We start from the raw sequence: 18989 nt of genomic DNA, 5'->3' as shown, positions 1-18989 counted from the left end.
GGCTTACTCCGTGTAAGATTGATCTGTAATACTTTCGAGGAATAAGTGGTATGATGATGATGGCACGTGCTCATATTATTTTGACTGTTGAGTGGGCCTGTGTCTGAAGTCTGTAGAGTAACAAGATGTTTAGCTTCCAGAACCTGTGAATGTTAGGCTTGAAATTTATTTACCATTCGCAGCTGATTGGTCATTGTGCAATATCTATTGTTTATTGAGGTGCTGACAAGTTATTTATTTGACCAGAGATGATTTTGGACTGAACGGAGGCTTTGACAAATTTTCGTCATTTGAATGGGTATATCTGATGTAGATTACTCCAGTCCTCCCAAGAAAAGATTGAAGCACAGCAGTTCAAATGGGAATGATCGTTATGAAGGGAAACAAGAAACACTAAGAGACTTCTCCTTTTCTTTTGATATTTGTGAGCAAGTTACACTGGCTTGTGGAGTGGTAGATGTTTTTCTCATAACTTCACGCAGTTAGTTGATTGTGTTTATTTTTGTTCTTAAAAGGCTGAGCAAGTTCGATCTTCAAATGATGTTTGGATTTGAGGAAAATGATATGAGTACACTTACATAAAAAGTGGACCCTGACTCTTTAGATGGTAGCAGTGATCCGCAAAGAGGTCTTTCAGGCATGGTCACATATTCCTAGAGATAATGAAGTAAGGACCAAGCACAGGATGGTTTGCACTTTGAAGCCTACTCGTTTGACAAGGCAGGGGATAGTGAAGAACAGAAGGAGTCTGATTTTAAATATTAGTGTTGTATACTGGATGTGCTTTTTAAAATGCACATCCTACAAACTTAAAAAGGTACTCATGAAAGGCTAATACTGTATCTGTATCACTCCCGAATGTGCTTTTAAAAAATGCAAGGAACACAAGCATGCACCACCTGAAATCTTCTCTCTCACCTGAAATCTTTTCTAAACACTTAGGCAAAAACATACACTGCAATCCTGCATCACCCAGGTTGTCAACAACCTCCTTTAATGGCAAACATGGGCAAGAAATGATCACCCTGCAAAACAGTGTGTTGGATTAAAATATTAGTCTGCAGATGTTTGCTATGGTATGCAAATCTTTCTGTCATTTTTTATTGCTGAGCTGTACATATTAATGTGTTTGGTTGGGCTAATTTTGACTGTTTTCAGCTTACAATCTCATCTCATAGCATTACAGTGTTTTATTTGTTTGTTCATTTACACTGATCAAACGGTATATACCTAGCTTCTTTCTTCTGGTATCCTCTCATCACTTTGATGTGATTCTACTTGGATGATTCTTGCGGTGAATGGGAATTTTGGATGGATATTGGTGCAGGTAGTGAGGCCTACGACCATGCCATCATGTTTTGTCAGGTTTACAGGATACCGAGAACTCAAGTGACCAGAATGTCCTGTATTAGAAGTCGTTTCACCATACACATAATGGAACTCTAAAAAAAATCAACAGCTCGGCTTTCTGTTCATCAAATGTAAGGTTACACGGCCTATGAGAGCCCTGATTGACACCTGTCTTAAGGAAAAAAAGGGTAATATTAATAGTTATAAAACCACTTCACAGAATCAACAAATTGTTCAGTACCACAGAAAATATCAAAACATCACATGAGTTGGAAAACAGCATCGATGTGTCACTAGGATGTGGCATCAGGCCCCACATATAAGCCTCACACTTGATATTTTCCAATTTACACAATTTTGTGATTTTACAAGCTTTTTTTACGTAAACTGGTGCATAAATTATAAGTTATAGTTCAGGAATTAAGACCAGTGTTTATTGAATGAGACATGTCATATTCCAGGTCTATTTATGAAGTTTAAGATATGATTTATCATTCTAGTCCCAAACAATGAAAACTAGCAAGCAGAGATATCCATAATCTACAGTACCTATCCAACAGATGCAACTAAATGCTGAGTTGGTGCAAAACAAAAGCAACATAAGTAATGCCGCATGGTACAGTTCTTATTTAGCGTACTAAGACAATATTTACAGCTTCTCTCTCTGATAAGGTAAGTGACTTAGCATCTTGATTAGCAGCCACATGGGGGAGGGGAATCACAATTATAATACATTAATACTAAAATCAATATATAAATCATTATCTGAATCAGTAAGCCAGCCAAATGGAAGCATATATAAGTCTGGCAAGGTTTTCCTTGTAATCTGGTGGCCCTGATCTTATTTGCAGCATTGAAGGGCACTGTGCAATATGCAAACTAATAAGTTTTTATTTACTAGAGAATATCAAATAAAAACTAAATACAGAAATAAGGAGTATGTAATGGATATATGGAGAATATCTGTTTTGATTTACCTTGACATGGTAAAATGTGAACTAACATCTTTCCAGTTGTTCCAATCATCTCTTGTTATCTTATACCTCCTCCGTCCCAAAATAAGTGTCGCTGAGTTGTACTAAATCAGCGACACTTATTTTTGGGACGGAGGGAGTACATATGAACATGCTCACTGATGTTTTTAGCTAATTGTGCAGTGACTTCAGTAGTTCAGTTCCTAGTGAGAAGGAGAGTCTATTTGGCGGTCAAGCTCTCCCAGGAGCTGCAATTGAGCAACCAGACTTGTGTAACTAACTGTAGGATGTCAAGTTATTTAGCTGCGAAATAGTAATTACTTCTTCCCGGCTATACTCAGTATAGAAGATACAATCAACCTTCACTGCAAGAATGGTACATATGAAACAATCTCTTCAAACTCAAGTTATGGCAACACTTAAGAAATGTCCGCTATTCCCAAGTTGGGAGCTTTCTACCTATCATATTATCATGAGGATCATGTAACTAAAGTAAACTGCAGACTTTTTTTGGCAAAAAGGCCTAAGGCCAGATATTATCATGAGAATCACATGACCTTACAAACACACCCAATTTTTTTATTTTTTATTTAGAACTAGGGGAGGACCCCTGACCTCTGCATCTGGACGATGTATGCGGCCACTTTATTAATTATTCACACAAGACCTTACAAAGTCATACAACAGTAAGACTAAAGCCATCGTCTGGGCAACATCTGTCGCTACTCCTATCTAGTTGATGTAGGGATGCTGATAGTCTGGGCCTAATACCAAACAGACCTCGCAGCCAAACCTAACATCTAAGACCTGAGGTCCCAATCAGGACGCCTGCCGGGTATGGGGCACCCACCAGTCCAGCGCACTCCTCAACCAGGACGCATGCCGTGTATGAGGCCGCCGCAGCCACCTGCGACCAATCCATCTTCAGTGTTGTACTGTTGCATCTACCTTACCCGGTCTAGCTGTCGTCGACGCCGTCACAACGCCAGACAACGCCACCACCCTGCGCTCGTCCATCATCACACGCCCACCGGCGAGACCCCGCTGCTCCATGCCGCTGAGACCCGCCGTTGTCGACGTGCCAGATGCCACGATGCTCCTCTGACGCGAAACACCACCTGCTGCCACTGGTCCCATCCCCTTCGCATGCAGTTCGTCAAACCTGTTGGGGAACGCAGTAATTTCAAAAAAATTCCTACGCACACGCAAGATCCATCTAGGTGATGCATAGCAACGAGAGGGGAGAGTGTTGTCCACGTACCGTCGTAGACCGTAAGCGGAAGCGTTATGACAACGCGGTTGATGTAGTCGTACGTCTTCACGATCCAACCGATCCTAGCACCGAAGGTACGGCACCTCCGCGATCTGCACACGTTCAGCTCGGTGACGTCCCACGAACTCTAGATCCAGCTGAGTGTCGAGGGAGAGCTTCGTCAGCACGAAGGCGTGATGAAGATGATGATGAAGTTACCGACGCAGGGCTTCGCCTAAGCACTACAACGATATGACCGAGGTCGAAATCTGTGGAGGGGGGCACCGCACACGGTTAAGAGATCAACTTGTGTGTTCTAGGGTACCCCCTCCCCACGTATATAAAGGAGGGAGAGTGGAGGCCGGCCGGCCTCTCTAGGCGCGCCAAGGGGGAGGAGTCCTCCTCCTAGTAGGAGTAGGACTCCCCCCTTTCCTAGTCCAACTAGGAATAGAAGGAAGAGGGAGAAGGAGAAAGGAAAGGGGGGCCGGCCCCCCACCCAATTCGGATTGGGATGGGGGGAGGGGCGCCCCCTCCTAGGCTGCCTTCTCTTCTCTCCCACTAAGGCCCATTAAGGCCCATATGCCTCCCGGGGGTTTCGGTAACCCCCGGTACTCCGGTAAATGCCCGAACTCACTCGGAACCATTCCGATGTCCAAATATAGTCTTCCAATATATCGATCTTTATGTTTTGACCATTCCGAGACTCTTCGTCATGTCCGTGATCATATTCGGGACTCCGAACTACCTTCGGTACATCAAAACACATAAACTCATAACACCGATCGTCACCGAACGTTAAGCGTGCAGACCCTACGGGTTCGAGAACTATGTAGACATGACCGAGACTCATCTCCGGTCAATAACCAATAGCGGAACCTGGATACTCATATTGGTTCCTACATATTCTATGAAGATCTTTATCGGTCAAACCGCATAACAACATACGTTGTTCCCTTTATCATCGGTATGTTACTTGCCCGAGATTCGATCATCGGTATCTCAATACCTAGTTCAATCTCGTTACCGGCAAGTCTCTTTACTCGTTCCGTAATGCAACATCCCGTAACTAACTCATTAGTCACATTGCTTGCAAAGCTTATAGTGATGTGCATTACCGAGAGGGCCCAGAGATACCTCTCCGATAAACGGAGTGACAAATCCTAATCTCGATCTATGCCAACTCAACAAACATCATCGGAGACACCTGTAGAGCATCTTTATAGTCACTCAGTTACGTTGTGACGTTTGATAGCACACTAAGTGTTCCTCCGGTATTCGGGAGTTGCATAATCTCATAGTCATAGGAACATGTATAAGTTATGGAGAAAGCAATAGCAGTAAACTAAACGATCAAAGTGCTAAGCTAACGAATGGGTCAAGTCAATCACATCATTCTCTAATGATGTGATCCCGTTCATCAAATGACAACTCTTTTGTCCATGGCTAGGAAACTTAACCATCTTTGATTAACAAGCTAGTCAAGTGGAGGCATACTAGTGACACTCTGTTTGTCTATGTATTCACACATGTACTAAGTTTCCGGTTAATACAATTTTAGCATGAATAATAAACATTTATCATGATATAAGGAAATATAAATAACAACTTTATTATTGCCTCTAGGACATATTTCCTTCAAAACTGAGCACCCAAACGCCCCAGGCGGCGTCTCCAAGAAGGATACGACACATGCAGTGCCGCCGCCGCCCAATCTAAGGAGATTTAGGGTTTTCACACGGGCATGTTGGCGGGGCGGAGGGCAGGGACCTCGATGGCGCCTACAAGTAGGAGAACGGCGACCCTGGTCGTTGCCACCGTCGGGACGAACGAGTCATCCAGAGTTTCCTCCGGTCCGATGTCACCTCTACCAGCCCCCGCGAATGCACCGAGGCCAACGACCGTGATCGTAAGCCACCAAGTGCAGCGGGAGAGAGCCTGCAGCGCGGAGGAGATCCACCTGCGACTCACCGCCCACGCGGTCAAGACGTCGTCCATCCACCCCCCGCGAACGTTGCCAGCTGAGGGCGCTGTCGCCATGCCTAACGGGGCCGCCGCCGCCGCCCCCGGTCCAGGTTCCTCCATGAAGGCCGGAGTGGCAAGATTCGCCGCGAGCTACATGATCCGACACCGCGCGGCCGACGCCATCGCCCAAGCCCGCCGTCGACCGATCTCGCCGCCGCCGGGAGTCCCACACCCATGGATCTGGGCACCCGTGCTCCGCCGCGAGTCCGACGCCTCCGGGATCCGCCACACCGTCGGGAGGGCCGCACCCCGCGGATCAGAACGCCCGCACCGCCACGGATCCGGGAACGGGAGGAGAGACCCGCCGCCGCCGCCGTCGCACGCACGGGCTTTGCCCGGCGCCGACCATCGATAGCGGCAGAGGGGGAGAAGGGCGCTGGAGGGACTAGGCAGCGGCGGCGGAGCCCTCCCGAGTCGCCCGCGGAGGAGGCGAGGCGAGAGGGACGCGAGATCTCACAAACACACCCAAATAGAGAAGTAAAATTACAATCAAAGCCTTGGGGGTGTTGAAGTCTTCTTCCTCATGCACCAACAGGCGACATGTCGTCGTGTCGTGAGCAAAGCTCAGTGCCGCCTATGGGCCTCCGCCTTGGCGGAGCAAACTTTTTGAAACCGAGGAGCTTGTAGCCGATGGTCACGATCTGCGAAGCAAATGGCCAGCCTGGAGAAGAGAGCGCTGATAAGGACCTATAGAAACTTCATAGACCACGAAGGCCGGCCAAATTCGGACGGATCAACTGGAAACCTAAACCGGCCGGATCCCGGAAGACCTGTCAGAGACACAGAATCACAAGCCCTCCGCCGGTGATAAAACACACCAACGGAACATGAAAGGGCGGGGAAGGCAATATTCCCACTGCCACGACATCCCTAACTAAACACGAAGACACTTTAAAGAACATGTGGAACAAATTTCCCACGCCGTTGTATGTCAAGTCTGAATTTGAGATTGAACACGCCGTCGTCTAGGGTCATGCGCGACATCGTCTTCTTCGGTGGCCTAACCAGGACGGGCCGTTGCAGAAGCTCACCGTCTCATCGGAGCCTGCATTACTGGTCAGAGTCCTGGATCAGCGACCAGCCATCTATTACCGTCCACTTTCTCTGTTCCTCAACCAAACACAAATAAGGTATAGGAGTATCTATTACCATCCCTTACTGTAAGTACGTAAACAAGTCAGAGAATCGCTCATTACAGCCCATTACCATTTCCAAATTTTGGAACCAAACACCTCATTTAGCACAGGCGACATAGTTCCACAAAATCTTACTTTGTACTATGTTCCAGTAATGCATCATTCTGAACCTTCCATGACATTCCAAAGTGTCGTAAGCCATATATTTGACTGACTGAAAACCGTTATGAAGTTCCAACGATATTGATCTTGGTATTTCAACAAAGCTTTACAGAAATTATGCGCTTGTACATGGGAACTGTATGTACTAACTGCCTGAAATATTTTAATGCATCTTTCATAAGCTTGGGTTGAATTGATTAGTCGAATAGTGTGCATGCTCATCATATCCATTTTGCTAGTTTTAAATCCAAGACAATTCTTGACCAAACAATCTGCGGAAGGGGGACTTTCCACTGTCTGCTCTTTGTTGCAGTACCGTATCATTCTGAACCTTCCAGAGCAGCGCTGCCTAATAAGTCGGCATACTGAACTTATATGGCAGTCTGTAGAATCAAAATATAATCTGTGACTGGCATAGCAATGTAGCATTATGAAGTCGGTGTGATCCTGGTTCCTGGATTCCTGGTCCTTGTGAACAAGAACCTCAATTGCACTCTCAGTTGCAACCAAGACCTGCATCCGTGCAACCCCTACATGGCACTATTTTCTAAATTTGGTTCATAGTGTCCACTTCCTTTCTCAGCAATCAGGTCCAGATCCACAAGCTCCTGCTTTGCTAAACGCATCACAAGATTCTCCAGAAGTACCAGGTTTGTGTTTTACTCCTACTGAAGATGCCTTCTTGTTCAGAGGTGGGGAAACGAACAACAAGTGTCTTGAATATTCCTGAAGATGCCTACCTGTCTAACATTATCTCCAATCCTATAATTGTGAAATCGGGCTATCGGTCAAGGGCACATGCCCCATTGCAAGGCAATGGCATCGCTGACAATGCTAGTCTCTTGGACCATTTGGAATGAAAGAAACGCGAGGATCTTCTGGCACAAGTCTACACCTTCATTCGTTGTTTTCAACACGATCAAGAACGAGGCTACGCTTTGGAAAGTCGCAGGGGCGAAACATTTGGGTAAAATCATGACGGGAGAGTAACAGTCTTGTAATAAGGGGTACAATGCAATATCACTCTAACTTTTTCTTAATTAATAGATGAGGCAAAGCTTTTGCCTCTGTTTCAAAATAAAAATAAAAATCAGGCGATCTCCCATCCATGTCAAAAAGAAAAAGAAGAGGGAGAGACATGCCGATCTTCGTCATTGTCTGGTGCTAGATATTGCCAAGCCATATTTGCTATTGCTTCGCCGTTAAGAGAGATGTATTTATGACTCACAAAAAGCAGAGTCGTCACAATCGTTCAAAAGAAAACAAAAAAAGAGAGGCAAAAATACAATCCAGAACATTACCTCTCCACCCTGAACTACGGAGTCTTACATTCTGTGACTCCTTGTGGACAAGAACCTAAATTGTATTCCATCTGCAACTAAGAACTGAATCTGTGACCTACATTCTGGCAACCGCTACATGGCCCCATTTTCCACATTCGGCATACTCGATGTTTTTTTTTATCCGCTTTCAGTTTTGTCGACTATCGGAAGTACCAAGTATGCTTGCTTTTTATCGTGTAGAAAGTCGCGACGGACCACCGTTTCAGAGTTGGGGAATCAAACAGTCTAGAATATTCCTGACTACATGTTCTAATATTATCCGCAAGGCCTTTTATTGTGAAAATCGGGCGATCTCCCATCCATGTCAAAAAGAAAAGAGGAGAGACATGCCGATCTTGGTCATTGTCTGGTGCTAGATATTGCCAAGCCAAATTTGCTATTCCTTTGCCGTTAAGAATAGAGATGCATTTATCGAGTCACAAAAAGCAGAGTCGTCACAATCGCTCAAAAGGAAAGAAAAAAAAGCAAAAAAATACAATCCAGAACATTATTACCCCACCCTGAACTACGGGGAGCACCATCTCTTCTCGGTAACTCGGGGTGTTGGGCTAGCTCGACAGCCACCGTGCTGCAATCTCCCTGGATATAAAGCACGCCTCCTGAAGTAAGTAAAAGCAGATCCATGACTGTTTTAGCCACCGAAACGATCGATCTGCGTCTTGCCTTGCCCTGAGTCGTAGCTGTCAGGTAGGCGGAAACCGTGGCACAGTGCGTGTCCAACGTCAAAGGCTTTTGAATTTCTCCGTTACACATTTGTTTGGCGCGCTACTACTACCATACCTTTTTCTCAGTTCGCGATGCCTGTGGCCGATCAGCCATGCTCTTGCCCGCTTCCTCTGTTGCGATTTCTCGAGCTGTTCGTCTGGAGAGAGAGAGGAAAGGGGAGGGGAAGTTTATCCACAATTCAATCACCTCTGGATAACGAAGAACCTTTTGACGGCGGAAAGGTAAGCGAGAATGAGTAAACCTAGTCATAGCGTGTATCATTTTCCTCGACGCTGTCATCCTAGGGTTGGTTTCTGGTTGACGAATCTGGCGAACCTTATCCTGCTTTATGATGTGTAGAGTTGACGAATCTGTTCCTTCTAAAACTAGTGCCACTCCATCGGTCCAGATTAATCGCATCGTCCGTTTTACATGATGGATAACAGGATAAGGTTCTCTGCTACTACCCTGATGATGCCTAAATTTTGTTTAGTCCCTATGAATCTACTATATGATCACCGGTCATTGAGTACCCAAGTAGGGTGAAGTGAACCTTCACATGTGAACCTCGCTCCAGCAAACAGATCTTCCTTTTTCAGACCTGTAAAAGATCATACCACTGTCAAAAAAAACAAAGGATCTTAAAATATCTTATTCGAACCATATGGAACTCGCGCCGAATTGCTTCGGTGGACGAGGGAGCCCACCAGTCGGCACTGCTCAACAGTTGTCGTATTTTCTTGTCGCCCGGTACGGCGGACGTAGGCGGCGACTTTCCGAGTCACCGCTGCCAACTTTTGAGTCGGAGAAGAAGCCTTTACTCGACTTTTGAGTCGGAACACCACTTCCCACTGCCTGCTTTTCTCGCTCTTCCTTCTAGCAGACGTAAAGGAGCCGAGAACCTACGCATGGGTGCAATGGAATAAGAAGTCTTTATGCCTGATAGCTACGTCGGCGTATATATGCTGGAAAGGAGGAGCGTACTTGGTTACACAATTATATTTCCTGACTGATTTCTCACGTTGAAGCTGGCTGGTGTTTGACTCCTGTGCTTATTTAACGAGGACCCCTAGCAATAGCACACATGTGCGATTGCACTGCACCGGCCCACTCGTTCCCACTTACCAGAAGCACTTGACATCGCACCGAGCAAGAAGACTGGAGTGACGACGCCGGAATTATGAAATTGTTTTACCGGAATCGCCACGGCGACCGGTCCGCGTGCAGATGCGTATCTTCCACCAGTAGTGCTTGCTTACATTCGTGTTGTAACATCGCCCGCTTCCTATGTCTTTATCTACCTAAAATGACCGGGCACAACTTTTCCTGGTGTCCCTCCATGGCCGAATTGCTTTACGGGTCTTACGTGGGAGCTATATGAGTGCAATCGTGGTCATGCAATTGTACCGTGTTGCTTTCTAGCGTGTTTTTTTACGGGAGAAATCGGTGCAAATGTTCAGCCCCCGCACAGTAAATTTATATAGGCTCATTTTCACAATGATTGAAAAAGTGAATAAATAGAATGCCATCCGTTTCTGAATTATGTACCTTTTTCTAAAGTGTAGAGCTAAAGACCTAAATCATCGTAACTTAATTTTCATTCAGAAGTTGCTTACCAGTTACCACACACTCCGTGTGGTTAGAATGCCATTGCGTATTCTCGTAAAAAGAAGAAAGAAAAGAATGCCATTGCCTATTATCCCTAAGCAAGCACAAGACACCGTCGTACATAGAACATGGTACCGAAACGGTTCTCACAAAATAAACCGGTAATCTCCATATAAATTTGAATTCTTTTTCCCTTCATTCAAGCATTCTTGTTGGGGTTGTCCGTTGTACCATGGCTTATGCACATGTGCACAGCTTGTCCTTCGTTCAAACGCGCAACCGGTCATAACGAAATCATCAAGGGAACAAGCGATATGGCCAGAGAAAACAGAGCTCTATTTATATATCCATGATCCCTTCTTTGCACAAATAGGAGAGATATGGGGTGAGCTCCAAGCACATAAACAAGCACCAGTGCCTAATTAAAACATAGGACACTTCAGGGGTGTATTTCCATATTTCACACCTCTGAATCGGCCACCCGAATGCAAGATTTGCAATCGAGCAGCGAATGGCGAGAACCCAAAAGAAAAAACAAAACGAAAAAAAAACACTAATTGGTATCCACAGAGTGTTGCTGCTGGGGGTGCTGACTCTCCAGGTCCTCGACATGCATTTCCATCGGGTGCGCGTGGTCACCCTGCGTCAGCCTCCGCGCCAGCGGCCTCTCCCTGTTCAGCATCCTCATCAGCGACGCGCCGAGCCCACACGGCGGCGCCGAGCTCCCACTTGCAGCACACTCCTTCTCCAGGCCCTGCTTCTCCTGCACCCAGGCTGGCGCGGCCGGCGACGGTGGCGGCTCCACCAGGGCACGGCAGACCGGGCACGACGAGCTGGACGCGAGCCACGTGTCGACGCAGGGGACGTGGAACACGTGCGCGCAGGCCGGCAGCACGCGCACCGCCTCGCCCTCCTGCATGGCGCCGAGGCAGATGGTGCACTCGCTTGCGCCGCTGCCCGGCTCGCCCGTCTCCTTGTACGCCGCGGTCGGCAGCGCCGCGATGGCCGACGGGTCCAGCCCGACCTTGGCCGGCTTGGGGGCCGCCGAGCCGGCCTCCAGCGCGGCCGCGTCGGCCTCCGCTTGCCTGCGGTTCCTGCGGCGGACGCGGCAGATATAGAGGTGCAGGAGCAGGGAGAGGCCGAGCACGGAGACGAAGGCGGCGACGGCCATGGCGATGAGCCGCACGTTGTGTGTCGGCCCCGGTTGCAGGCTCCTGCTGCCGCCGCCGAACCAGGCGGAACCGGGGTCGCTCGCCTTCCCGGACATGGACACCGACATCGACATGCTCGCTCCGGCGTGCGCTCGCGGCGCGCTCCTTGTCGTTGGTTGGTGGGTGGGGTGGCGCCTGGTAGCTCCAGTAGTAAGTGGCTAGAGTGGTAGTATTGTCCCTTGCGATGGAGCTGGTGAGAAATGATGGCGCAGTTGGCTGGGTTTTATAGGTTTCAGGCGTGGGCGGGACGGAGCGTGCGTGCGTGCCTTAGCGGTGCACCCAGGCGAGCGAGCTCGCGAGCTCGCTCCAGTGCGCGGGGCCGATTCGGATGTCCGTCGTGTCACTGTGGGGCAAAGGCGGGGCACGGTTGCGGAAAGCGGTGCAGGTATTTGAAACTCCGACGTGGCCATTCGCACCCAGCGATGGCGACGCGAATCGGGGCCGATACACCATGATCTTGGAGGTTCCTTTATTTTTAACTCTCCAGATCTCTCTGCCCCTAGCCGGGTGTTGCCTTGGGCAATTAACGGCGTGCTTAGTATAGTCTGTAGGTGGGGCGCGGATCGACGGTGGCCGCACACCACAGCCACGGTCTTGTGTGGGACAGAGATATGGAGGAGGATCTCTCGGTTACTCGGCGATGGTTCGTGACGCTCGGCAACTAACTGCGTGGTCGGCTGCCTCGGTGAGGCGTGAGTGCGTTCAGTTTGGTTTGGTTGGTGGTCAGTCCCATGCCGAGCAAGACACTGGCCACAGCAATGGCAGCGAAAGATCCTCTTTCTGCGGCTGGCGCCAGTTTGACAATCAGTTGGCACTAGGCCTCCTCCCATTTTCTTTTTGCTATGTACAGTTTGATCGATTATGACTGCACCCAGAACCTCCTGTACTGTCATGCCGACTGAAAAGCTAAACACAGTGCATACTTCGTGTTAACGGCCAGGCAGATTAATAACTGATAAGGTGTTGATGACCTATGAGTGCTTTCATGCCATTAAAAAGAAGACTCAGGGCACTAATGGCTTCTGCGCGGTTAAGTTGGATATGATGAAAACTTATGATAGAGTTAAATGGGGTTCTTGAGAGAAATGATGGTAAAGATGGGCTTTCACCCGCAGTGGATAGAGCTTATTATGATCGTGTGTATTCAGTAAGCTACATAGTTAGATTTAATAATATTGAGACTGATGAGTTTTTCCCCACTCGAGGTTTGAGACGGGGAGATCCCTTATCGCCTACCTGTTTTTTACTTTGTTCTGAAGGCCTGTCTAGTATACTCGCTTATGAGGAGAAAGTGGGAGGCATAGAAGGAATAAAAGTATGCAAGAATGACCCGTCAATATCTCATTTATTATTTGCCGATGATCCTCTTATTCTTATGAGAGCTAATACCAGAATGTGGTGACTCTTAAAAGGGTGTTGGATACATACTGCAGTAGCTCTGCACAATTGGTGAGTACTCCTAAGTTCAGTATTTTCTTCAGTCCAAATACCAGCATCTAATAAGAGAAGAAATTTGTAGAGAGTTGGTGCAATATCATGCATAATTTCTTTGTATAAGTCAATAGGTATTGCACTAGCACTAGGACCCATATCACACAAGCCATCAATGATCTCCTATTTTAACAGAAATAACAGGCATGCCTACCACATGTCTATGTTTATCTTTAGCACAAGGTTTAGCAATTCTAGCAGTTTCATCACAGAAATAAATAACATGCCTATCAATATTATCAGCCAAGAGATCCTTAACAATAGCAATATTAGGTTCAACTTTAACTTGCTCAGGAGGTGTATAGGTTCTAATATTGCTTTTACGAACCACAGTTGAAGCTTTAGCATGATCTTTTATCTAACAGGAAAATGTGGTTTCTCAACATAAGCAGTAGGAACAATAGGACCATTATAAGTGATAGTCTTTTCTTCAACTTTAATAGGTGCATCTACTTTTACTTCTATGGGAGGATGATATTTAAACCACTTCTCCTTAGGGAGATCAACATGGGTAGCAAAAGATTCACGGAAAGAAGCTACTATCTCAGAGTCAAGTCTATATTTAGTGCTAAATTTACGGAAAACATCGATACCCATAAAAGATTTAACACAATCAAACTTAGGTGTCATACCTGACTCCTTACCTTCGTCGAGATCCCAATCTTCAGAGTTGCGTTTAATTCTTTTCAATAAATCTCATTTGAATTCAATAGTCTTCATCATAAAAGAGCCAGCACAGGAAGTATCGAGCATGGTGCGATTGTTATCAGAAAGCCGAGCATAAAAATTTTGAATAATCATTTCTCTTGAGAGCTCATGATTGAGGCATGGATATAACATTGATTTAAGCCTCCCCCAAGCTTGAGCGATGCTTTCTCCTTCGCAAGGCCAAAAATTATATATACAATTACGATCATGATGAACAAGATGCATAGGATAAAACTTCTGATGAAATTCCAATTTCAATCGTTTGTAGTTACATGATCCCATATCATCACATAGCCTATACCATGTCAATACATCTCCCTCCAAAGATAAAGGGAAGACCTTCTTCTTGATAACATCATCGGGCATACCAGCAAGCTTAAATAATCCACAAACTTCATCCACATATATTAGGTGCTCATCAGGATGTAATGTTCCATCTCCTGCAAAAGGATTAGCTAGCAGTTTTTCTATCATACCCGAAGGAATTTCAAAGTAAACATTTTCATTTTCAGTAGGTTCAGTAGGTTGAGTAGGTTGAGGAGCATCTCTTTGCTCTAATGGTCGAGGTGAAGATACCCCAAACAAGCCCCTCATAGGATTACTTTCCATAGTAACAAGTGACAGTAAATTTCAGCACACTATATAAATTTTTCCTTACCAAATTCCACCTACCGAAGGCGCTTCACTCCCCGGCAACGGCACCAGAAAAGAGTCTTGATGACCCACAAGTATAGGGGATCTATCGTAGTCCTTTCGATAAGTAAGAGTGTCGAACCCAATGAGGAGCAGAAGGAAATGATAAGCGGTTTTCAGCAAGGTATTCTCTGCAAGCACTGAAATTATAGGTAATAGACAGTTTTGTGATAAGATAATTTGTAACGAGCAACAAGTAACAAAAGTAAATAAAGTGCAGCAAGGTAGCCCAATCCTTTTTGTAGCAAAGGACAAGCCTGGACAAACTCTTATATAGAGAAAAGTGCTCCTGAGGGCACATGGAAATTATCGTCAAGCTAGTTTTCATCACGTTCATATGATTCGCGTTCGGTACTTTGATAATTTGGTATGTGGGTGGACCAATTCTTGGGTACTATCCTTAATTGGACAAGCATCCCATTTATGATTAACCTCTGTTGCAAGCATCCGCAACTACAACAAAAGTATTAAGGTAAACCTAACCATAGCATGAAACATATGGATCCAAATCAGCCCCTTACGAAGCAACGCATAAACTAGGGTTTAAGCTTTTGTCACTCTAGCAACCCATCATCTACTTATTACTTCCCAATGTCTTCATATAGGCCCAAATAATGGTGAAGTGTCTTATAGTCGACGTTCACATAACACCACTAGAGGAGAGACAACATACATCTCATCAAAATATCGAACGAATACCAAATTCACATGACTACTAATAGCAAGACTTCTCCCATGTCCTCAGAAACAAACGTAACTACTCACAAAGCATATACATGTTCATAATCAGAGGGGTATTAATATGCATATAGGATCTGAACATATGATCTTCCACCAAATAAACCGGCTAGCATCAACTACAAGGAGTAATCAACACTACTAGCAACCTACAGGTACCAATCCCAGACTTAGAGACAAGAATTGGATACAAGAGATGAACTAGGGTTTGAGAGGGGATGTGCTGGTGAAGATGTTGATGGAGATTAGCCCCCTCCCGATGAGAGGATCGTTGGTGATGACGATGGTGATGATTTCCCCATCCCGGAGGGAAGTTTCCCCGGCAGAACAGCTCTGCCAGAGCCCTAGATTGGTTTCGCCTCGTGGCGGCGGAGTCTCGTCCCGAAAGATTGCTTATCATTTTTTCCTCAACGAAAGACTCCATATAGTAGAAGATGGGCATCGGAGGGCCACCAGGGGACCCACGAGGCAGGGGGGCACGCCTAGGCGGGTAGGGCGCGCCCCCACCCTCGTGGCTGGTGAGTGCCCCCCTGGTACTTCTTGCGCTCAGTATTTTTTATATATTCTGAAAATAACTTCCGTGAAGTTTCAGGATTTTTGGAGCTGTGCAAAATAGGTCTCTAATATTTGCTCTTTTTCCAGCCTAGAGTCCCAACTGCCGGCATTCTCCCTCTTTATGTAAACCTTGTAAAATAAGAGAGAATAGGCATAAGTATTGTGACATAATGTGTAATAACAGCCCATAGTGCAATAAATATCGATATGAAAGCATGATGCAAAATGGACGTATCACCCCTCCAATCTTGGTGTTCCGTGCAATGCACGGGCATCTACGCACGGGAAATTATGTCGAACACGGCAAGTTGTTAGCAGGCTAGGTCTACAGCATGATGATAGTGACTGTAGACGGTGAGGCTGACTATGGTATGCAGAACACAACGCCTATATTCAGGTGTCATCTCTGGCGTAGGGTCTTGTCACTTCACTGTGAGGAGTAGCACGTAATAATTTGACCAACGGGTAGTACAGTGCTACTGCATTGGTAGTACTACTACTAGTACTAGCACCACCGTCTGGATTTAGTAGTACTACCACATCCATCTGGATTTAGTATTTGACTAGCAATATCTAGTAATGCATGTCACAAAAAATGTACTACTCCCTCTGTTAAATACATGGTGTATTGTTTTATTCATATCGGTGAGATAACTTAATGTCTTTTTGCTACTTAATAGGATTACATGCAATGAACTAACCACCGCATGTGATGTTTGGTAGTCTCAAGTCATTGAAAGCATGCATGGCCCACATCTCTCATTGGTTGATATGTCATGAAATAAGAAACGAGGAGGGAGTTTATGTACCGTGCCTAAGTGTTTTGGGATTATTTGGTTTTCGTAAGGTGACTTACACAACATTTTTGGTTACATGCATTAGCATTTTATTAGTTAAATCAAAGGTCAAAACTTGGCGCAAAATGCAGAGGGGACCAATAAACCAGTAAACATCAAAGTTCTCTCGTTTGGCCCCAACTAGAGGTCCGGTGAGATGACTATACTGCACCGGCACGGAGGGGGACGCAGCTTCATTGACTCACGGCACCTGCCTTTGGGTGTATGACACATGGGCCCAACGGGTGGATGGCCAACCTGTCATACAGCCAAAGGCAGGTGCAGTAGAGGGGCGAGGAGTAGATGGCCAACACGCAAGTGAATTCAATGCAGTCTGCACTTCTCATATAAAGGCTCCCGCCAGTCCAATCTACGAAATCCTACGTACCTACGCACCCAAGGGCAAGAGTGATCACTCTAATCGCAAGATCAGTTGACTAGGAGCTAGACCCATGGAGGCGATGAGTGCCAGCATCAGCCGGCTGTGCCAGATGGTCCACAACGCTGGCCTGCGGCCTGGCACCATGGAACGTCTCCAGGTAGTGCTTGAGGCCGCCAGGGCAAGGGGCCGCTTGGACGACATCTTCGTCTCCTTGTTCGACGAGGTCCTCGTCGGCTTCCTTGACAAGTTCTCCGTCGTCAAGAAGCTCGCGGATGACCTTGACGTACGCCTCATCCCACGTGCCCAGGCTCTGCGATGCTTGCCACCCTCAACGGCCTCTATGGTGACAACCTCTTAGACGCACTGGTGGCCCTGCGACTGCCCGCTGCCGCGCCAGAGAATGTCCACCTCGAGGTCGCGCTCGCCGCGCAGCGCCTGGCGCAGCAAGACACCATCGACATAATCACCCACATCTACGCGCAATCATCCACAAGGACTACTACATGCAAGAGGAGGACGATAGGACGTTGGCCTTCTTGGACCGCAGGGCAACCTTGGACGACATTGTTCAGAAGCATGCTGAGCTTGCCGCCAACGCCGCTGCTCCTCACACGTCGGTTGGTGACCCGGTGCACTAGGGCATGAGGATGTCGTTGATGGATCTGTATGTATCTTTATCTTTCTGTCAAATCCATGTAGTAGTATATGGTACTACTAGTAATTATCTTACCTTTTGCATCAACTTCATAATTTTCGTACGCACTCCATGCATGAACCGCGACAGAACCAAACTTCTCATTACTCTAGGGAAAATCATTATTTCTATCTATCTGTCGTGCCATGGAGCAGAACCAAATTTTACAAGTTACAAGTTCGAAAGGAAAAGCTTGCCGTGTTCGCGTCGCACCCCCACACGGTTGGTTCGACACTCAAGGGGGAATGCGTGCTGTGTTGCATTTTCACTTACAAGTGGGACCACAGTTGAGCAAACCGACTATCGGCAAACCCCCACCCCGCCCACCGCGCGATGGCTGGGAAAATAGGAGGGAGAAGAGATGGCTGTAGCATGGACTCCAAGAAAATTGGTGTCGGATGGGACTCGTGTGGGTGGCGTGTGCCGTACTGCTAGACATGAATGCTAGTTATGGCCCATGCCACCCCACTATATCGAGGTGCTGGTTATGGAGAACAAATTTCCTAGAGTCCGTGCTCAGCCCTCCTCTATCTCTCTTCTCAGCCAGCCAGCAGATGCGTGGAGCCCATTGTCTGTTTGCTCATATGCGGTCCCACATGTCAGTGAAAACGCAAGAGGACCCACTGAACCTACACATCTTTCACCTCGATGTGCTGGTGATGAAAAACAAATCCAATAAAGATCTTCGGTGGCCGCTTTTAGAGTTACTCAAGAGTAGTAAGATTCTATGTACAGTTTAACCCAAGATGCACATCACGTGGCTTCAACTACCACTTTATTTTCTTGCATGACACGACTTGGATGATGGATGTCCCACGTGTCGGCAAAAGGAGGAAGAGCTCGACCAAATCTTCGGTTGTGCTCTCGGATTAGACTAGTTGTGCTAACTTAAAATTTTATTATGTAGAATGGATGCAAGTTTTGGTATTGGGAAGAAGAGTACAACGATATATTGATAGAGCGCAATTTAGTAGATGTTCTAGCACTTTTAGCTAGCATAGAGGCTAGAGATGAGACTAGTGCAGTTGTTGATATAATAGAGGCTAGACACATCTACTTCTTTACACTCGAAGATGAAAGAAGCACGCAAGATCGAGCCTCCGCAGATCAACAATGAATGCATCGAGAA

The 18989-nt window shown here is 46.5% G+C and overlaps 1 protein-coding gene across 1 annotated transcript; it reads right to left on the bottom strand.

Moving 5' to 3' along the window:
• Positions 1-10867: 10867 nt before the first annotated feature.
• On the bottom strand, positions 10868-12110 carry LOC123058579 (RING-H2 finger protein ATL74). Its single transcript, XM_044481286.1, has one exon. The coding sequence runs from the start codon at positions 11835-11837 to the stop codon at positions 11106-11108; it is 732 nt and encodes a 243-aa protein (XP_044337221.1). The 5' UTR covers positions 11838-12110; the 3' UTR covers positions 10868-11105.
• Positions 12111-18989: the final 6879 nt, after the last annotated feature.

The sequence above is a fragment of the Triticum aestivum genome, chromosome 3A (genome assembly GCF_018294505.1).
Source record: "Triticum aestivum cultivar Chinese Spring chromosome 3A, IWGSC CS RefSeq v2.1, whole genome shotgun sequence".
Taxonomy (NCBI): Eukaryota; Viridiplantae; Streptophyta; class Magnoliopsida; order Poales; family Poaceae; genus Triticum; species Triticum aestivum.
The sequence above is the reverse complement of the archived record's forward strand: the minus strand, read 5'-3'. Positions and strand labels throughout refer to the sequence as shown.

What these genes read in the sequence shown, in the direction of transcription:
- LOC123058579 (XM_044481286.1), bottom strand. Translation starts at nt 11,837, where the DNA reads ATGTCGATGTCGGTGTCCATGTCCGGGAAGGCGAGCGACCCCGGTTCC.